Source organism: Telmatherina bonti (assembly GCF_933228915.1).
Source record: "Telmatherina bonti genome assembly, chromosome: 9".
Taxonomy (NCBI): Eukaryota; Metazoa; Chordata; class Actinopteri; order Atheriniformes; family Telmatherinidae; genus Telmatherina; species Telmatherina bonti.
Window position 1 is genome coordinate 33,183,346 of NC_136627.1, and position 21,016 is coordinate 33,204,361.

General features: G+C 37.3%; 1 protein-coding gene across 1 annotated transcript; it reads right to left on the reverse strand.

The window, feature by feature from the left end:
* Positions 1-5,732: 5,732 nt before the first annotated feature.
* gdpd4a (glycerophosphodiester phosphodiesterase domain containing 4a) lies at positions 5,733-20,611 on the reverse strand (the record flags this gene model as incomplete). The annotated part of the gene is made up of 16 exons (XM_079246140.1): positions 5,733-5,839; positions 7,673-7,752; positions 9,163-9,245; positions 9,946-10,093; positions 11,883-12,040; positions 12,299-12,517; positions 12,766-12,916; positions 14,194-14,276; positions 14,469-14,614; positions 16,482-16,575; positions 16,685-16,783; positions 16,872-16,931; positions 17,661-17,754; positions 18,551-18,654; positions 19,119-19,224; positions 20,550-20,611. The coding sequence occupies 16 exons, from the start codon at positions 20,609-20,611 to the stop codon at positions 5,733-5,735; spliced, it is 1,794 nt and encodes a 597-aa protein (XP_079102266.1).
* Between the last annotated feature and the right edge of the window lie 405 nt (positions 20,612-21,016).

A 21,016-nucleotide genomic window follows, 5' to 3' on the forward strand; every position in this document is an offset into this window, starting at 1 on the left:
AGGCTGAATAAAAAGGAACATAGAAGATAAATATGTTGGTAAAAGCTTGAGGCATGCATCTTGAAATCCATGAAGTCAAATAGTTTACTTACACAACATTCTCTGTTTCAGGTCCGAAATACTAATGTCCCTTAGTTTACTGTTCTTTCTGGTTGGAGGTACCTGCTGCACTTTTCATCAGGCTTCATCACTGAATTTATTTTGTTATTTTGTGTTTAGAAAAGATTTTGCTGGCTTTAACCCCAAACAGTGTGGTTAAAGTAATGTGAAAGAGTTCATTTAACATTCTGCTGTTTATGTAGCTTTAAAATCAGATCAAGTCCCAGAAGATACTGTAGCTTTGTTGGCTTTATTTCTTCTAATACCCAGTGGTTCGTTCTCGGGATTGTTCTTGTTAGCCTTGTTTATTATGTGTTGTATCCATTTAGTTTTTTCAAGTCTTACTTGTTTTACTGTTTAAGTTGATTACCATGTGTACTACGTGGTGCAGCTGCTGCTCTGCAACATTCCTGTTTGACTAAATTATTCTAATAATGCTTCTGTAAGTATCTTTAATTCTAACTGGTATTCTGCTGCATCTTAGTTTTCATCAGATGAACTGTTAACCATGTTTATAAATTTGGTTACAAATCAAGAAAACCACTTATTGCTATAAGAAAGCTCCAGAGAAGCTATTCAGACTAGTTAGTCACACTCAGCAGCCTCCAGATGTGTTTGATTTCACTGAACTAAATGTCAGCACTCTGAACACATGTGAATAGAAACTGTTCTCACACATCCCACGTTAAAATATATTTTATTTCCTTTCTAATCCCTTTTATTAACATGTTTTCTGTTTTATTAAAAGTCCATACAAATGTGTTAAAGTAGAAAAAATATATATTTCTCCTCAAAACTCAGTTTTTGTTATAGATTCTGATTTTGTTTGTTTCCTTTATTGTTTGAAGGAAACTGTCCTGCTGATCTCTGCCTTGTTTTTCTGTCACCATCCTGCCTCCCTGCTGATGAGCCTTCATTTATTAACCTGCACATAGGTTGTGTTTGTATGAGTAAATACAGACTTTCACAGTGCCAATCACTTCAGTTTGATTGTTTGTTTTGTTTGTGGATGAGTGTAAATGTGTCTTTTTGCTGTCTGTTAATCTGTTGTAATGTTATGGTATTGTCTAACTCTGGACCTGGTCTTAATCATGTGCTGTGGCTTTTGTATAAAACATTAAACATTTTTGTTTTGTCTGATGTGAATGACATCTAAATGTATTTACCAAATATTGGTCTCTGTTCAAACTGGTTTATGTTGGTGTACTTTTGACCCCCCCCACCCTGCATGTTTTATAGGCAACCCTACTTTAACAGACGTGAATGAAATAAAGGCTTGTTAACAGGCTGCAAAGAACTTGATGAGGAAGTTCAATAATCTGACTGACATGCTTTGGAGGAGGATCATGCCTAAAACAGGCAGAGCAGGGGGGCCTGAGGGCTGGAATTGAGAGACACTGGTTTATACCAATACTAAAATGCTATAATATACTATTACTGAATCATTATTACAGTATTAAATCTCAGACATATTTAGGCTTTACTTGTTTTAAATGCACAGCTTCTAATGGCTTGCTACATTTGTGTATGTCAAAAAGTATTTGTCAATACTTCAAATAAACCGCAGAACTTTTGCGTTTCAGGGTAAAACTTGCAAGTTGAGTTTACTCATCTGCCATTTATTTATATCATATTTTTTAAAAATGCAAGAATTTGTTTGGGTTTGTAACCACAGACTAAGCTCAGAATATCTGCACACTGCAGGCATTAAAATGCAAACAAAGCTTTTCTCCAATGTTTTAATATCATATGACAGTAGCATTTATAATCAGAAAAGGTACAGTAAAAAAACAAAATGCTTCTATAAAAGAAAGGCCTTTCAGTACAACACAGGATGTAAATGCTACAGACTTGAAAGACAGCTTTTACTCCACTGTACGATTAATTTCTTCTCCACAAGGACTGAAGCTTGTTACTGAATGACAATGTTGAGTATTTATAGTTTTATCATTCTGAAAATTGATTTTAGTAGGGGCAACGCTTCATGTACACAATTCACCTAAAAATGTCCCAACCTGAGAGAGAAAATCTCTGTGATCAAGCTAATCATATGAACAGGACCACGGCGTCAGATCGGGGCCCTCCCATCAGCAAGCATTGAAATAACAAAACTGATGGAGCCACATTCAAAAAACCATCTTGGAACAAAGAACTTTTCAGTGGAGATGTTTAAAACTCCATTTATCTGCTAAGATTATCCTGGAGAAAAACATAGAAAGCACTCTTGCAAGTATCCAGATAACAAAGCAGACTTGTTTCTTGATGAAAACTAGATCAGAAAATGAGAAGGTTTCCACCTTTCTCTTTACTTTCAGTAAAAATAAGAAAATCTTTTCATGCATAAAATGCTCACCAGTCCTGAGTGAAGGCAGCTGAGACTAAACAATGAGAAGCATGTTTTTTTGAGTTTATGAAACAGTATACATCTGGTGTTATTAACACCTCTTAAATCCAAGTTTTGAGGGGTCATTTTTTCATTTTATCTAAATTAAAATACACTGACTAAAGTTGCTTGCAATCATCTGATTAAATAACATGCAGAATATCATGCAACGCTCACCTGCATGAAAAAACACGTCATGAAGCAAACCCTGAAATCAGTCTTGTGTTTGAAAATTGCCAACAGCATTTGTGCTGGTCACTTCTCTCCTGTTCATTAATAAGCCTCACTTTCACCCTTTTGTCAAAATATAATAAAAACACATCTCCTGTGTTATCTTATTAGAACCACATGTAATCTATTTTAGGCAGATTTACAGTCGTGACACTGAAGACATTCAGTCAGTTCTAGGACTGAAAGAAGTCGACTGAAAGTTCTGCAATGTTTCCCGTTGTCAGTCAGAACTGTCAGCTTTTTACAAAGATCTGGATCTGTGCAACGCAACGTCTCCCAATACTAAAACCTGGAAAAAAAGGAAACACGTTTCTGTTTAAAGATAAATCACTCAACCTGCGTCATCTTGAATCTAATTTGATTTTATTTGCAATCAAAAGAAATTCACTGACAAACTTGCTGTGATACTTTTATCAGAGCACAATGTTTCTCTGGATACCCGGATAGTGTTTTCAAACAGCTTGAAACTTCACAAATCCAAAGGTTTGCATGAGTGAAGATTTTGAAATGAAAATAATCAGCAGCTATACTATCACTTTAGGAAAGCATTTATAAAACAAAAGTTGGATAAATCCAACACATGCAAGGCTCAAAATGCAAAGCATTACCGAAGGAAAACCAATGCAGTCCTGCATTGTCACCAGACTCGCTCACTAAAAATGAACGGTCTTATGGTGGGAAACATCATATTCCATAGAATAAATATGGCTGTGCAGCTGTAGCTAAAATGCTTAGCCCACCCAACAGATCAGCTAGGATATTCTCAACAGGAACACAAATACAGCAAGACTAAGTGCTAACCACAAATTCATGACAATACATCACATTAACATTAGCTTGGTTGCATTGCTAAGAAGTCTTACAGTCATGGTTCTGATTTAACTTCAGTTTCTACAACATTTCAACCTTGTTTAAGTTCCCATTTAGAGGTTTCCTGCACAGTTCATAAGAAAATAAAAAACAATCCTGTGAAGCATGTTCCTTCTTCAGAAATGTTTCTACACCATCGCAGTCCTAAACCAAGCCTGAAGTGCCGACGATGGTGAAGACTGGGCAACTTCCTTCTACTGAACTCGCCATTATTTTCACCCAGGTTTGGTCAGAAGCCACTGGTGCATTTTCTAAATAAATGTCTGTACATTAACACACAAATCCAGTTTGGTTTTAATGGCACTTTCTGCTCCATCTCCAACATGTGCAGCGAACTGGTACTGACTGCATGTCAAATCTAGTGAGTCTAAATTACACGAGCCACATAAAGAAACGATGATTTGATCTGGAATTGGAACAACATAGTATAGATTTAGTATATACAAGTTTCCAGAAGGTACTGTGTGCGTATATTTGAGGAAAAGGCTGATTTTCGTGGTTGAATCATGAATATCGGAGCAGCTGATACTATGTATGGCACAAATTTCTTGTAAACGTAAAAGGACCTCAGCCAAAATCATCCTCATTCTGTTGAGAAGCATGGCTTCACTTGTTGATACATTCACTAAGTTGAAACATATGCATACTAAAAATACTCTCAAACCTCAGGTTTACATTCATTCTGTCAGTCCAATAATCACCAATTACCAAACCCAATAACTTACACAGAAAACTTTAAAGGAGACCCATTAAGTCCACCTTGTTGTGTCTTTTTCCCCCAGAAATGCCAATAAAACTATATATGTCCCTGCAGGTCAGATACTGGAGTAAAAGCAACATATAGTTCATGACCTTTTAACATCTAATTTCATTTTAAGAGACTCTAAAACTTAAAAACAAGTGAAAGACTGTTTTGTGTGATACAAGGTTGACACATTTAAAAAGAATAAGAGAATTTAACTTTGAGGTATGTTGTGCCTAAAGCAGAAGATCAAATAGAGAAATCTAAAGTGAGCCGATACTAACTTGTTAATGAAGTGGGAAAAAAATATTAACTGCAGTAATCAGAGCAGTCTGAGGGCTTTTTTTTCTTGCCAATTGGAATTAGTTTTACTCATGTATACCTCATTCTGTAGAAAATAAAGACAAGCATCAGGGTAGCATGCAACTCAGAAGGTAGAAAATCCTTTAAAAACAGACAAGCACTAATGTGTCTCCTTTATAACACTGTTCAAAGTTTTGCCTACTGCATCTGAACAGCTGATAATGCAAGCTTAAAACCTGCAAAAATCCATTTTATTGCACTTCCATTAACTCCAATTCTGTATTTATTTTTCATAACCATGAGCGTTCACTTCGAGCTGCACTGTTTGTCCTCTCATTAACTTTTGGTTTTCATTCACTAAAAACAAGAAATGGAAAGACATAGACTCGTTTTTCAGTACAACAGAATAAATTAGTTTTTTCTTTCCTTTGTGAGGTTTGCTTATTTTCTTGTTAAGCTCGGCTGGTGGCATCTACGGACCACGTATAATAACGTTCTTGAGCATGTCGATCATGTCAGTCTTGTGATTAACTGCTGACCGTTGTCAGTCATTTGATGGCACCAATGAGACTTTAGTACTGAAATGGACCGAGGCGCTGCAGAGCTTGAGCCTCGTGTCCCTGTTCTGTCCCTGATGATAGATTATGAAGGACATTTGGTTCAACAGTTCAGTCATGCAAGTAGTCAGTCCAGGGACAGAGGACAAGAGGTGGAGAGAGAAAAAGAAAGTTTCCTGCCTTTAATCACCAAAACACTTCTTACTTTTCTGCTTTTGTCTTGAAATCCCACCAATCACCCACATATATTATTATTTTTACCCTTTGGGATAAATCAATTTTCCAGCCTCCACAGAAAGATTGAATGATGTTTTGTCTTTCAGTTGGAAAAGTTAAAGTGACATTATGGTTTTACTTTCTTATTTTAAACGCCTCATATCAAATTGTATCACATCACATCAAGTTGTGAGTTGTTCTTAATAAATAATGAAGGTTGTTAATTTAGTCAGGAAGATTTTTATGATAATAAAAACTAAGTTTTCATATTTTCTTTGTTTCCTTTTGCCCTTTTCTGTCTTTCTTTGTCTCTGTCTCCCCCTCATCCCAGTCACTCCTCTGTGATGGTGGGCAGGTGGGGGGTAGTGGGTGAACTGGGCGTGCTCCGTAGGTCAGGCTGAACATTCACACTGGAGATGGACCAAACATCGCTCAACTCTGCAACAGTAAGAAAACGTAAAGCAGTTTAGAGTTTACTCCTTCGCACGCGAATGGACATCACAGAGGTCAAGCTGAGGACAGAGGAGTCAAGACAAGGGTGAGGGACAAACATGTTAGAGGGTGAGGTGGGGGCGATGAAGCACAAACTGGTAGCTGAGAAATGACAGCATACAGCACAGTAAATTAACCAGGTGTTTGATATCCAGCTAGGAAACATGGTAACATGACGTATACATGAAAAGCACATCGTCCACCAAGACCAGCACTGTTTCCCAACCTCAAAGAAAGACCTTTGATCTGCCCAAGATTTTAACGGCGTCCTCCATTTCCTGCTATTTGGTACATGATGCTAAAACACACGAACCGTCATTTACAGTAGGGGTTTAAGAAAATATTGATATATAAAAATATCACTATATTTTGTACGGCCATATATTGCTATTCAAAAGCACTACATCGATTTTATCAAACAATCAATATTTACTGATGAGTCAGATTTTTATTCATCTTGTACATAGAGATTAATGTTTTTATTTATTCTGCAGTGAAATGTAGATCCTCTGTTCTTTTTCAGTAAGTTGATGTCAAACACACAACAGCGTTCAGTGTTTACTATTACTACTACTGTTTACAACTAGTAAAGAAAAAGGGCAATATGGTGTCCTGCTTATTGTATTCTGATATATCACAATATATCGTATTTTTGGCCCGTATTGTGATAAACTCTGTATCGACAAATTCTTGCCAATACCCACCCTAATTTACAGGTTTCATACTTTAAGCTTTCTTACAGCGAACATAAACAAGCCTGCATAGATCATGGTTATCTTGTCAATCTGTCATAGCTGACGGTTTGACACTGAACAAATGTGATTGCTTGTCCAGCCATCTTGATGACAAAAATAAGGTGATAATTAGATCATTAGAGGCTGACTTGCCATAAGGAGAAAGAAAACTTTAAAAGTTGTCACACCTGAAGGTGTAAAGGTGTAAAGTACAAACTTATATTCTCAGTACTTCACGCTGTGGGAATTTAAATAAATCTATTATTCATATTGTTCAAGAAGTACATATGCAACAAGGTGAAGCACAGAAATCAATATCTTTCAGGTCCTACAGCACCTTCAGTAAATCCCCGCAGTAGCTTTGTAATGCCAAAAATCAATTTCTTGTCTGGAAGCAATAAACACTTGAACTTGACCTATATTAGCTGGTCAACACTTTCTCTGTAGGCTGTAACATTACAAAGTGCAGATTCATCTTGTTTCACTACGGGGAACGCAGAACGTTGTATGGTGCAAAAGGGGTACATGGATCATACAAGGCTCCTGAAGGGATGACATGGCATGCAGGGTGTCATGGGTTGAAGACCAAAGGGAGGGAGACAAGTGCTCCAGCAGGGGATTCAGAGTGGAGAGGATTCCAGCGAACACAGATGGCCTCTGAAGAGTCTGACTCACACACACATACACACACCACAAACAGGGACATACACATCAGAATGCCATAGATGACTGCATGCAAAATATTAAATAGAGGACTAAAAAAGAGGAATTCAGTTTTCATCAGCTTAAGAAATAGAGCATGTTATTGTAACCTAACTGTTTTCTTAATCTTTACTCTACCAGCTCCACACTAAGGAGCTGCTACTGCTGTTCCAGTCACACCGAAGTTACTGTATCACATTACAGCGTGAGACTAACAAAATAATGTACGATGCAGCAACCACATATCAATTACTGTAGATTTTACACTTTTTTTAATCACCAAAAAAGAAGTTTAAAAAAACCTGTACTCTTAAATATAGCTCTCAAACACTTGTTCTCCTACCTGTTCTGAACTTGCTGTATGGTCCATTCTCATGCGTCTGATGACTGCCAGACCAGAAAGGCAAGCCTCTCTCTCTCCACCTGTAATATGCACACACACACACACACACACACACACACACACACACACACACACACACACACACAGCTGACAGATCAGAGAAGTGGAGCACAACCAGATGTCTCACTGTGTTCAATCAAAGTGCTTCAAAGCTTCCATATGTAGTAAATAACCACTTTGATGTGTACACTGTACTTGATACGTGTCTGTGCATGGGAAGCGTGCAGGCGAGTGTTTTCTAAAGTCCAGGGAAAAAAGGACAAAACACAGGCTGATGATGAAAGAGGTGATTTAAATATAATCCAACAAAAAAATCAATAAAACCAATGGAGGGGGCTTCCGCTTATGGTGAACATGGCATTCGGTTTACAAGGAATAACATTAATCTCACCAACCTCCAAAAAAAACAACTAGAAACACTCACTTCGATTGCACTCCACACTGTCAATAATTCCTCCAAGTCCAAGGTTATGTTAATGCCAAATTTTTATGACTTTTGTTTCAAGGTAAAAAGACAGATTTGGTGAAAGAGGAAAGTAGTACATCAGAAAAACACAAGTTGTTGCATCAGAGCAGACAACTTTAACTCCAACACAATCTGCAGAAACATTAAAACCCAACTCTATGAAATAACTCATATATCCATCCATCCATTTTCTGAACCTTTAGTCTTCAGATGGAGCTTACACACACACACACACACACACACACATACATATATATATATATATATATATATATATATATATATATATATATATATATATATATATATATATATATATATATATATATACATATATATATATATATATATATATATACATATATATATATATATATATATATATATGTTTTTTTTTGTTTTTGTTTTTTTTTTTGTTTGTTTGCAAAAATTCACCCAGAGGAACATTGTTCAGACTGTTTCTCTCTTTTTGTGGGTGTCTTTGCAATCTGAGCAGGCGTATTACTCAGTGGAAGGAAAGTTAAACTTGGCCTGTTCCCATAGTGACTCACGGGGATGAACATGCACTAGCAGGTTTCCTGAACTTCAATAACATAAAACCATGAGCAGAAAATATGAAACAGGTGGAAGGAGAATAAACATCAGTAGACTGCTGTATCCTGACATGCAGCAACCAAGTATAAAACATCCAAATACTGGGACTTTATATTTTGGAACATAAATATTTGATTATGTAAACATATTGATTATATTAGAGCTCATGTGTGAGTTCTTAGATAACACATCGGTGATAAAATCTCCATTTTCCAGGGTGATTTAACCCTGTGGAGTTTCAGCGTGCCCACCACCAGACATTTAAAAAAACTAAAGAACATGAGTGTGTGTGTGTGTGTGTGTGTGTGTGTGTGTGTGTGTGTGTGTGTGTGTGTGTGTGTGTGTGTGTGTGTGCGTGTGTTTGTCTTACCAATGGAACATGAAAATTACAAAGATGAGGCAGGCGGACACAACATCGGTAAGAATCCACATCAGACTGTATTCCTTTGGAGTCTGGGAGGAGACAAACACAGAGATGTCAATAACATTTCTATTCCACTTGGTCGACGAAAGGAACCCCATCCACGATTAAAACTTTCATCAATATAGATATGTAGGTGGTGACAGAGAGGGTTATGTAACCAAAAGGCACATAGTCTGAACACACCCACAACATCTGCTGAAGAGATTACAAGACTGATACAGAATCATCTTCCCACCCGCACCACACAGTGGAGAACCCTCTTTATGTCCACTGGGAAATTTCTAGATGCACAATCAGCAACAAAATGCCTTAAAACTGATATAAAGCACATAAACAGTTTTTGATGCAGGAATGTTTGTAGCTGGTAACAAAGAAAGAAAAAGATCAAGAATCGCTAAATATTTCAAACCATATATGATAGAAGTTTTGCATTCAGCTGAGACTAACATTTTATTTAGTTTCCTTTCACTTTCTCAAGTTATAACGAAATGTTTTGTTTGTTGCAAATGATGATAAATGCAGATCTATTTAACTACATGCAGATTTATTTAACTGAACTCATGACATCAACATTTTCATGAAACTGCAGGGACAGCCGCAGACAGAAGACAGACTGTGTGTCCTATGGACAGAGAAATAATGCAACAATGGTTTTTAACAATCATACCAGCTTCAGGACAGAAGGATCATAAGATCTGATAACAGAGCACAAGTCGTTAATCTCCTCACCATAAGGAAGAGTGGCTTGTTGATGTTGGACAGGATGTGGATGGAGTTGGTGGTTACAGACTGTGCTCCAGCACACCAGGCCAGTGTGTAAAGCCACGGCTGGCTGATCACATACAGGTTTGTACTGATGTTCACTGACTGGTATTTACTGTACAAAGAGAAGAGGAGAGGAGGGAGGCCGAGGGGGAAGAAGAAGCCCTAGATTACTTCAAAATCCAAGAGGATCAAGGCAAACTATCTTCTTTGTTAATTGGAGCTGAGACACAGAAATGAAGGACCACATCCTGACGTGCTAAACGGATCACTGGAACACATGGCCACCATGTGAATGCAAGATTACAACTCAATTTATCTTTTGAAAACATGAAGATATCATCTGCGGACTGTTTATGTCTAAAAAGAAAGAAAAGCAAAAACAACAATATATCATCATGTTTTACATGTAAAACATATAAACACAATAAAAACATATTTTTAGATGAACAAATATTACATTTAGCAAGTTGCACGACATCAAAAAGTCATATTCTGTTAAAGAGAAACAGAAAGAGATCACTGAGCTTATTGACTGGTATCCGGGTTGTATTACTGGTTTACAAGAAGAGAAGAGCTTTTTTCCACTTTCATTAAATCACTTTAACATAGTCCGCTAATTATTTTCTCATTTCCTTTAAGGGAATAACAAAGTACTTTTCATTAAATTTACATTTCTTTCTTAATATTATTTTATACAAACAGTTGTCACGCTTTAACATGATCCACCATCCTTTACCATGAATGTACCATCAACATTTTAATGTCTGTAATTTGATAAGACAATAAAGAGGAGATGAATCACAACTAGCAAGAGACTGCTTTAGTGGATGGAGCTGTGCTAAAAACTGTCAGTGTCTGACTCATTCAGCCACCTTTCTCTCTTTTTTCCAGATTGTTCTCCTAAACTTTGCGTTCAGGTACGTCTCAGTTGTTTCTTATGTTCTTCTGAGAATGTCCTGTCCTCTCCCTTTGGCTCCTCTGTAATTCCTCCCCTGCTTCTCATCACTTCTTTCTCTTCTACTGAATCATTTATCTCTGACCAAATTCTTCTTTCCTCCAGTTCTTTTTTTTCCTTCAGTATCTCCAACTTGCCCTTTACCTTCCTCTCTTCTCCCTCCACCGACTCTTAAATGTCATTGTACAAACATCAAGATGGAGTCACTGAGGACGTTTTGCCCATTTCTGTCAAATGTTACATAACTATATCTGCAAACACGTGGAGAAGAGACAGTTTGAACAGTTCAGAGTGAAATGAAGTCACACCTCTCACAGCAGGTGAAGTACAGAAGTTCCTGCATAATGGATGTGCTCTGGTCCACTCTTTGTGTGGGGCAACCCATTTTTAGTTTTATTATCTTTATTTTCATTCTTCAGATTAATAATCTGATTAATCTGAATTTTAGAATTTTTTAGTTTATGTTTGTTTTTTGTTTTTCTTAGAGAAATCACACTTGTATTGTCATTTCACTCCGTTTCAATTAATCAACATGTTCTGGTTGTTGATCGGTAACTTTTTGATGGAAGTGTGTTTGCTATAATTTTGTAATTTAATTTTTATATTTGTAATTTTACAATGCATTCACAAACTACGGCATAAACTCTTAACCCCTGTACACTGTTGAGACAAACCTTTTCTTCAATTTATTTAATTTCTTTTTATTATTCATTTAATTTAATTAATGTATTTGGTTTAATTCACTCTTATTAATGTATTTAATTCATATTATTTATTTGTTATTTATCTTTTTTGGCTTTATTTTTTTTTTTTTTATTCCAGTCTGGTTTCTTTCATGATGTGTTCCTGTATTTATTGTTTTTATATAACTGTAAATCAATTGAGGCATTGAAGGGGATTTATATGTCATGACTTTTGAGTTTTTCACTGATGAATGATTGAGTACCAGATCTGCTGTTGTGACATGGTGCTGTAGTGAAGGTTCAGTCTGGTGATGTGGCCGTCTGTCAGCTCCTGAATCGATGCCTTTTCTCCAGAGGTCTGCTGCAGCTCTGGGTCCACAGTGTGGACCAGCTCCCTGTCTTCAGACGGCAGCCACAGTACCTACACGCACAGAAAAACATGCAGACACACCGGCACAATGAACAACATAAAATAAACTATTAATCACAACTTAGGAATAGATAAACCTCTTAGGAAAATGAAAAAGAAACTGTCCTAAATATATGATACAGTTAATTAAAATATAATTGATTTTGTTAAGAACTACATAACATCATCTAAATTCTCCACTATGAATTTATAAATAAACAATTCTATCACTTTATATGATTTTCAGCAATCATCCACCATAGATAGTACCTGTGAGGAGTTGATGTGGGCCTGTATGACTTGCAGAGTGGCATTGATGTATGACTGACTGTACGGATGCCCATGTGGTGGCCTACGTAGATCAAACAGCACCAGTCTGCTGCTTCGGGCAGCTACCTCCAAGAACTGGGCCAGTGAAGGAACAGACTGGTTTTGTGCCTGGAAACGATCCGCCTCAGAGAGGGATGAAGCAGTCCCAAACGGATCCCTCTGTAATAGAACAAATGGCACGATGATTTAAGGAGTTGTTAAGAAATAGTTTGTATGGTTGGAACACTTAATAGTTTAATGATTTTAAAAAAATCATTTTTCTTGGAAAAATATGTTCAAGAATAAATAAACTTTGAAGAAGCACATAATAACACAGGTGTTGGTGGTTTCTGTGAAGATGAATTTGAGGAAATAATTTTATTTCCAGGGACGATCCTTAGTTGTGTGTTTGTGTTTGTTGACCGCACCGATAAGAACCAGTCGCCAGCATTCAGTTGTTGTAACTCTGCCCATGTAAACAAGGAGGCATCGAGGTGCGTTCGATTGGGGAAAACCTCAGCAACGTTCGTGGTCCTCCTCAGTGTGGAGTCATGCATCAGGAAGGGAACACCATCATAACTACAGACAACGATGAAAATATTCTGTCAACATGAAGGATCAATGGAAAAAAAAAACCAATAGAAACACTATAATAAAGGAAAAAGCAAATGGAGGAAGGGAAATGTAGAGTATTCAAAGTCAACAATAAACATTTAATTTTATGAATTTGTTAAGCAAAACACAAGCCACCAAATTACGTCTAGACCTCATAAAGCTATCTAATTCTTGAACAAGAATAAAAGCAAGAAATCGGAAACTCATTCATCCATTCATTTTCTTTACCACTTAGTCCAATTAATGGATGCGGGGAAGCTGGAGCTTGTCCTAGCAGGGTGCACCCTGGACCCACACGCCTCATACACACATGAAAGAACTACTAGATTTACCTGAGTCACAAGCAGAATCAGATTAGGCTGACCTGCTAGGTTAATGTTGAGTCATGCCATGCTGCTTATCCTTGTTTTCAGACTGTCAGTGAGTGTGCTAAACCACAAGCTGTGGGGCCATGGGACAGCTAAAGGCTAACTGGATTAGCATGACATTAATCACCTTAGCACTGAGAGCAACCCACAAGCATCTGATCAGTATAATTAGCATCAAGACAGACTCAGCTGCAGCTCACTGGGAACTCTGCTGATAATTCCAGCAGGAAGAAAATAGGTTGTGAACTTTTAGTCTAACAGATCCTACACAATCACCTGATAAGTTAAATTCAAGTTCATCACTAAAACCATGGCTGCATGGTGGCAAAGTGGCCTCATAGCAAGAAGGTTGCTGGTTCAATCCTCGGTTGGGGCGAGGCTTGGACAGTGGCTTTTCTGTGTGGAGTTTGCATGTTCTCTCCGGGGTCTCCGGCTTCCTCCCACCATCCAAAAACATGCATGTTAGGTTAATTGGTTACTCTAAATCCCCCATGGGAGTGAGTGTGTGTGTCTTAGGGGTTGTTTGTCTCTGTGTGGCCCTGTGATGGACTGGCCACCTGTCCAGGGTGTACCCTGCCTTTTGCCCAAAGACTGCTGGGATAGGCTCCAGCTTCCCTGTGACCCTTCATCAGACTAAGCAGTTAGGATAATGAATGAGCATTATAACCATAAGTTTTGCTAATGCATGATTTCAGATTCATTGTTGAGAAAAGACAGTATTGCTGTCCAAACAAATCTGCCAGGAAATATGAGGAAGCCTGTTTTTATATTGTAGCCTATAATAAAATGTCTCAGTTCTTTTGGTTATAAGCTTGTAGTGTGCATGGAACTGTCTTACAGTAAATAAAACACTTAAACATGAAAAATTATTACCTGATGGTGACGTCAGTCTCCAGTCCCTCTCCTCCGGCTTCCACTGCTTTTTCAAATGACATCACAGTATTTTCTGGAGCAAGCTACAGATATATGGAACAAAAACAGGAACACTAATTATCCTGTTGCTTCACAGGACAAGCAACAGAACAACTGTGAAGCAGTTGTAGCATAAACAGAAAGATTAAAAGTCCAAATTCACCAATTACTTGATGATTTGAGTGTTTTAACAGAAAGAGGACTATTTTATCTGTCATAATTAAATGTATTCTTACCATTGGAGCTCCCCTGTGTCCAATTAATGCTGGGGCAGGTCCCAGTGTTCCTGCCTCTTTAATGCAGGGTGAGTACATTCCCAGAGGAACCAGGTAGAGAGAGAACAGCACGGACAGGTAAAGACCCAAGACAGCAACCTGACGCACTAAAAAACACAACAGAACAAACAAACAAACTGGTATGTGCATTGTCAAAGAAATACCAATGAATTTTAAAATAATAATAAAATAGGCTTGATGCTTCTTTTTGATACCTTCTGAAAATTAACTGTAAACACAGTTTCTAAGGTTAATGATCTTTAAATCTGAAAGTTGGTTGAGTCTTATCATAAATATGTACATATCCCTTCTAAACTTAACTCTGTGGGGACCAAATACTGACAGATAACATTCTTAAAGCAAACTATCACAAGTAAATCATCATAAGAATATTTTATCTAAAGCCACAGCTAACAGTGCAGTTATGTGTTTCTGTGTGTTTTAAGGACTACAGCTGAAAAAGAACTCAGAGAGCAACAATCCATGTCTACACTATATATTTTCCTCTGTGATCAATGCTGCTGTACATGGTTCAATAAACTAAATAAACGAGAAGTGAATCACACTTTACTCGTCCGCAGCAACGTGTTTAAAGCTTAACACTTGGATTATATTATTTCATAGCAAGAAGGTTTAAGCTTGGTTTAAACTCGAGCTGGGATTTTCTGTGTGTTTGCGTGTCGTTCTCAAGCAAGTGGTGGTTTTCCAAGTGCTCTGACTTCCACTATCACAGAATGAACCTATTGAAATAAGTGAGGATTTTAATTGACTCTAGAGCTGCATGTGAGCGTGCATGGCTGTCTTGCTTGACTCTGTGTTGGGAATGATGGACTGGCGACTTGTCCAGTTTGTACTATGGCTTTTGGTGGTGGCAACTGGGACAAGAACCAGTCCCATGTGACTGATTAGGATAAAGAGGGTATAAAAAAATTAATGAATGAAGGGACTTGTTAAGGTTCTCAGTAAAATTTCCTGGATTAAGTTCTGTTGTGAACTGGTGTTATATAAATGAACTAAAATAAATCAAGAGGTCAGGCCCCTAATTTCACAGTAAAACTCCATAAACTTAAGCAAAGTGACCCATGTTGTTCCCTGCTATTCATTCTGTTTTAATGCATTACTCCCTCTATGAAACATGACTCAGCATCACTGTATCGCTGAATCACCATGGCAACAAGGGACAGTACCCATGGAGACAAGATGAGAAGAGAGACTCAGGCACCTGGATGTCAAAGCCATTTAGAGGATAGGAATTCTCCATGAGAGATATTAGAAAAAAACAAAACAAAACAAGGAGAGATAAGAAGAGAAAGCAGTAGAGGCCGAACCACAAGATGTGATCACATTGACCAAGAGACAAATAGAAAAACGGTAAATAAAAGACAATAATAAGACAGAAGTAAAAAAAAAGAAAAAAAAAATCTCAAAAACAAAGAATGAAAACTTTTTCTCTGAAGAATTCGTCAAAGAAAAAGAATTATAATATGGTTGAAAAACCTTTTTGCTCTCCTTCCCATTGTTTATAACGTTCCCAATCATGAATTAATTTTATTTACAAACTATTTTGAGGGGCCTGACTAAACTGCTTGAGGGTCCAAATGGAGACGGAAAGTAATTAAATTAATGTGTTAAAAAGTTATACTAGAAATAATATTTAATATATTGTTCATGTTACAATAATTAAACAAGGACAAGAGCAGAGGTACTGTGTGAAGGCAAAACGTGTTTTACTTTTGCAGGAAATCCGAGTTCTCCAGTTTTAGCTCCATGGAGATTCATTTTTTTTAGTTATTCTCCCATGCATCATAAAACTTTGAGTAGTACATTTCTCATCTCCTATCTTAGAGCCCATCAGGACAACATTTCCAGGCAATGAGACTGATCTAGAAATTCTCTCATCTGGGAAGCCTTACTTACAATCCCAAGTCAATGTCAATGCTGGCTTGACAAAGACACATTCATCAACTTGCTTACCTCTCTTGTTCATGCGGAAAAAGTGCAATGCAATTGGCCAGGAGAGAACTGCCATTAGTGAGACTGCAGCCACATGGAGGAAAGGTGCAGTGACCTGTACATCATGAGACATAAATGTCAAATGAAAGAATAAAAATAAATTTAAAACAACGGGGAAAAATCCTTCAGTCTTGTGACTGTTTGATGTGACAGCATTGACTAACCTGCAGGGAGAGGAGTAGCGTCTTCCATTCTTTGCTCCAGAGGTCAGACAGGATTGCAGTGGCTGTGACGGAAAATGCCAATGTAACCACGATGCCAGTCTGAGAAGAAATGGCAATTTATGACAACTTATATAAAGTACAAGCATAAAAAAGATTTAGTCTTTCGATCAGATCTGAACAGATTTACCTTGTGGCTCCAGTGGAGGTACAGCCTCTGACCCTCAGACAGCAGACAAACTGCCAACACCTAAAAAGGGAAAATTACATAACATTAGACCCAGAAAAATGTGGAAAATTCTTAATCTAATCTCCAAAAATACGTCAGCTCCTTGAAAAGGAATTCCTCTAAACTAAGTTTCAACACCTGTTCTTCATCATGGATTTAAAGGTGGATGAAAATAGTCACCTAAGTTAAAAAAAAAAAAAAAAAAAACATTTATGGACTTAAATGTATTTTATATATATTTTTTTTATGTTGAGACAAGTAAAACTCATCCACAAGACAGACCAAATTCAATAGACGTTTTTCACACTATTACTACGTGACCATTTTCCCTTTAAATTACTCAGATCGCTAAGTATTTTGTGATCTAATAGAGTTAAGAAAAAAAAAAAAAAACTTTTACCGGGGCATGGTACATCTGACAAGATTGTAAAACAGTTACAAATCAACTTCATCCTTCTTGTATTAATAAATAACTCTTGTATAATATTTGGCACCTTGGGCAAGCAAAACATCTCCAATTGTAAATGTCATGCAAAGTGCTGAGAGGCCCAAGGAATAATCTGCCTTGTGTGATTAAAATTTATAACTTTGGCACATACCCCCTGAAGTTATATTTCGTAAAGTTCCTCAGCATCTCATTGGATACGAACTAACGATCTTCAAGCAACAACAAATTACTGAAGATATGTTTTCATTCCAGATTGTTTGTTGTTAGATATCAAATAGATAAAATTTCATCTGTGCACGTACCAATAAAAGAGCAATGTATGTGAAGAGAGCGGCAGCAACCACCAGCAGGACCAGAGACCAGGGGAACCAGAAACCAAGAGTCCCAAAATTAAACCTGTACAAGTACAGAAAGAAAAATAACCATTAAAATTGTTCCATATAGCTTGTCTCAGTTTGTGCTTTAGGACATGAGCAGAATACACAGTAAGTGCTACTGAAGCAGTGTTTCACCTCCAAATATATAAGCCTGCGGACTGCCAGGCAAGAGGGCATCAGCCATCTTCAAATATATTAACAATAGTTTAACTTTTATTAATAAACAAACCCATTAACAGACGAGAAGATGTGCATTTATTCAACACGTCTGTTTTTCAAGACACACAAACATCAACCTTCTGCAGAGGTGTAACATTATGGTGTTTGTTCATTAGAATAGAGTTGGGTTTGTTTGGCAACTTTATTGAAAATTCAAGTTAAAATGTCTTAATTTTCCCTTTAAAATCCGAACTCACACAAACAATTCTGGTTTTATTCTTGATGCGCAACCCTGCTCAAAGCCTTGATCAATTACAGGCATTATTAACAAAGATCTAAATATATAAACAACAGAAAACATTTGTAATCAAATCAATACTGCTTGTATGTTTGTCCGAGTCGGTGCAGATTGACAGATTTAATAAACTGGAGGATTTGTGTGTTGGATCAGTGAATCTCCTTTAAACATCCTTAAACATCTTTATTCGTGGCAACAAATCAAAATACAAGCAGGATGATAATGAAAAAAAACTAATAATGTTGTTAAGAAAATAGTTTAGTTTAAAAAGTTTTAAATTAAAATCACCAACGAATATGTGTGTGGGTGTGTGTGTGCTTGCCAACAAGTGCGTCAGTATATGCTGTGAAGCACCCACCAGTCAAAGTCATTATAGTCATTCTGGGCTTCACTCCAGAAATAGAGGAAAACAAAACTCAGGAAGAAGGTGAGAATCAGGAGGCCAAAACTGCCACACTCCATCTGAAACACAAGGTTTTTTGTTTGTTTTTAATAAACAATAAACAGTGTGTGTTTATAATACTTGCTTCTTTGAATACACTGTAAACACAATGTACTCCATAACAGTTCACACATTTAAAGATTCTCATGAAGCTAGAGGTTAAAGTTGTGGAGTAAAACGCAAAAGTTTCTTGTGTTGACAGGATGTGAACTCAAATGGAGGCAAACCGACGCTGCGCCATCTGGCAGATACAGAGGAAGTCAATCACATTACCTCGTGCATAAGGAGGCAGTCAAGTCTGATAAAAGCTGACAAAGTACGTAAACATGCTGATATTTTTTCATAGAAAAAGTTGTTACTAACTTCAAGAGTCAGCAGGCTGGACTGAGGAAAACTGGCTGGGGAATCAATACTGTCTGCACAATCAGCAAAGCAACCAAACTCCACACTGTGTTTATAGAGGGTGCTGTGTCTGAATGTTTACCTTGCTGCAGCAGCACTCCCCCGGCTGCGCCCGCGCTCTTTGGTATCGTCTCCATTGGCAGCCGTAGAGGCCAGCCAGGCAGGAGACAAAGGGCTGGTGTTCATACCTGGTACAGTTATGATGAAGTAAACATCTTATCAGAACTGAACACAGATTTGTTCGTTTCAGCAAAGTAAAAGATAAGAACACAACATTAATGAAAACAGACAAACTCTTTAAGTTTAAACCTCTGATGCCACATTTTTTAATCACATATAATATTTAACTTTAACAGACATGTACAGTGATGCTTTATAACATTTGTGACCTTATTTTACTTTTTTTTCCCTATTTATCACTACAGAAAACTCAGTTATTACAAAGCATTTAGATGCACATTACATCATGTATTCTATAGGGAGTGGCAGTGTGCACGGCTCACTAATGTCTGGTTTAAAAAAAATCCATCCTTACCCGTGCAAATACTAGAAAGAGCTGTTAAATAAGTGTTCACTGTAGCAGACACTAAGCATGAAAGGGCTAGAGAATAGTGTTTCTCATTTCAAAGTACTACTGCCTCCGTTGTTTTAGATGTTTCAGCACTTTAACACACCTGGCTGAAATAAATGGCTCATTAAGGGTCTTGCAAACAATTGGATGAAAGGAACCATTCATCATAATTAGGTGTGTTGGAGTAGGAAAACATCTAAAATGTCCTATGAGAGCCAAAATCAACCTGGTTTTCAATGTATTCCTGCTTAAATAAACCTGAATCAAATTAAATGGATCTGATTAGTCAGCTGTGTTGGAGCAGGGATACATGGAAAACCGGTTTCAGGATAGTAGATCTTGAGGAGTTGGCCACCCCTGCCCTATATAAACCATGGTGGGCCAAATCAAAGGACAAAACAGCAGTAAAAGTATGAATGCTATAAAAAAGAAATGTTACAATTATCATAGAAATGCATACTGAAACTTTCATCACAGAAATAGAAAAATTTCACACTTTCAGTGATGCAATCAGGTTATATTGGTACAGAAAGAAGCTTTGTGAGTCATTATGCTGTTGAGACAGAGTGTAGGCTGTTGGTACTTAGAGTTAAGAGTTTTCCACGAATGTTCCCTCCAAACAGTTCATATAACATTTTAAAGGTTATCCTGAGTAGTGAAAGCTGTGTGAGCTCCATAGTTTACTTCTGATGGGAAACCAACTCAAATTAAAAGTCTCACCCTACATCTCAGAGTCACTTTGATGACCGTAGTCTTCAAAGCGTTAAAATTTTCCTATAATTTCCTCTTTGCCTCATGATTAATGCAGTTTAAGAGCAACAAATATCAAAATTAATTTCTTATGATTGTTATTAGAATGGATTTGTTTGTTTTTTTTTCCTTTCATCATAGTGAAGTTATTGTCCTTAACTGGTGCTCATTGTGATGTTTGCTACTTTGTACCTTTGCAGCAGCTGCCGCCGCACCACCTTTAACTTCCCCAGTTTCAGTCTGGTCACGGGCATACACTTCACCCACAGCCCGGCATCACAGAGACAGAATGAGGTGAAGAGAGATGGAGGAAGGACAATACCAAAGCAGGACTCTTGGACACAACTCAATCTTCACCTAGTGGGAGGACACAAGACATTTTAATCAATTTAGATCTGATGACACAAAAATTAGACTCAGCAAGTCAATATGTGTGTGTGTGTTAGTATGTGAGTCCTAGTTTTATTTCTGACCTGCTTGAAGTAACCAGGGAGATAAAAATGCTCTCATAGAAATACATGCTGACCTATATTGCAGTCAATGCTGAAGATGTGTTATTCGAAACTCAGATAAGCTACAGAATGCAAGGGTGGTCACATCTAGTTTGTATGCTCCCGGTGACACTCCACAAAAATCTTCCCTGAAATCTAATCATCAAC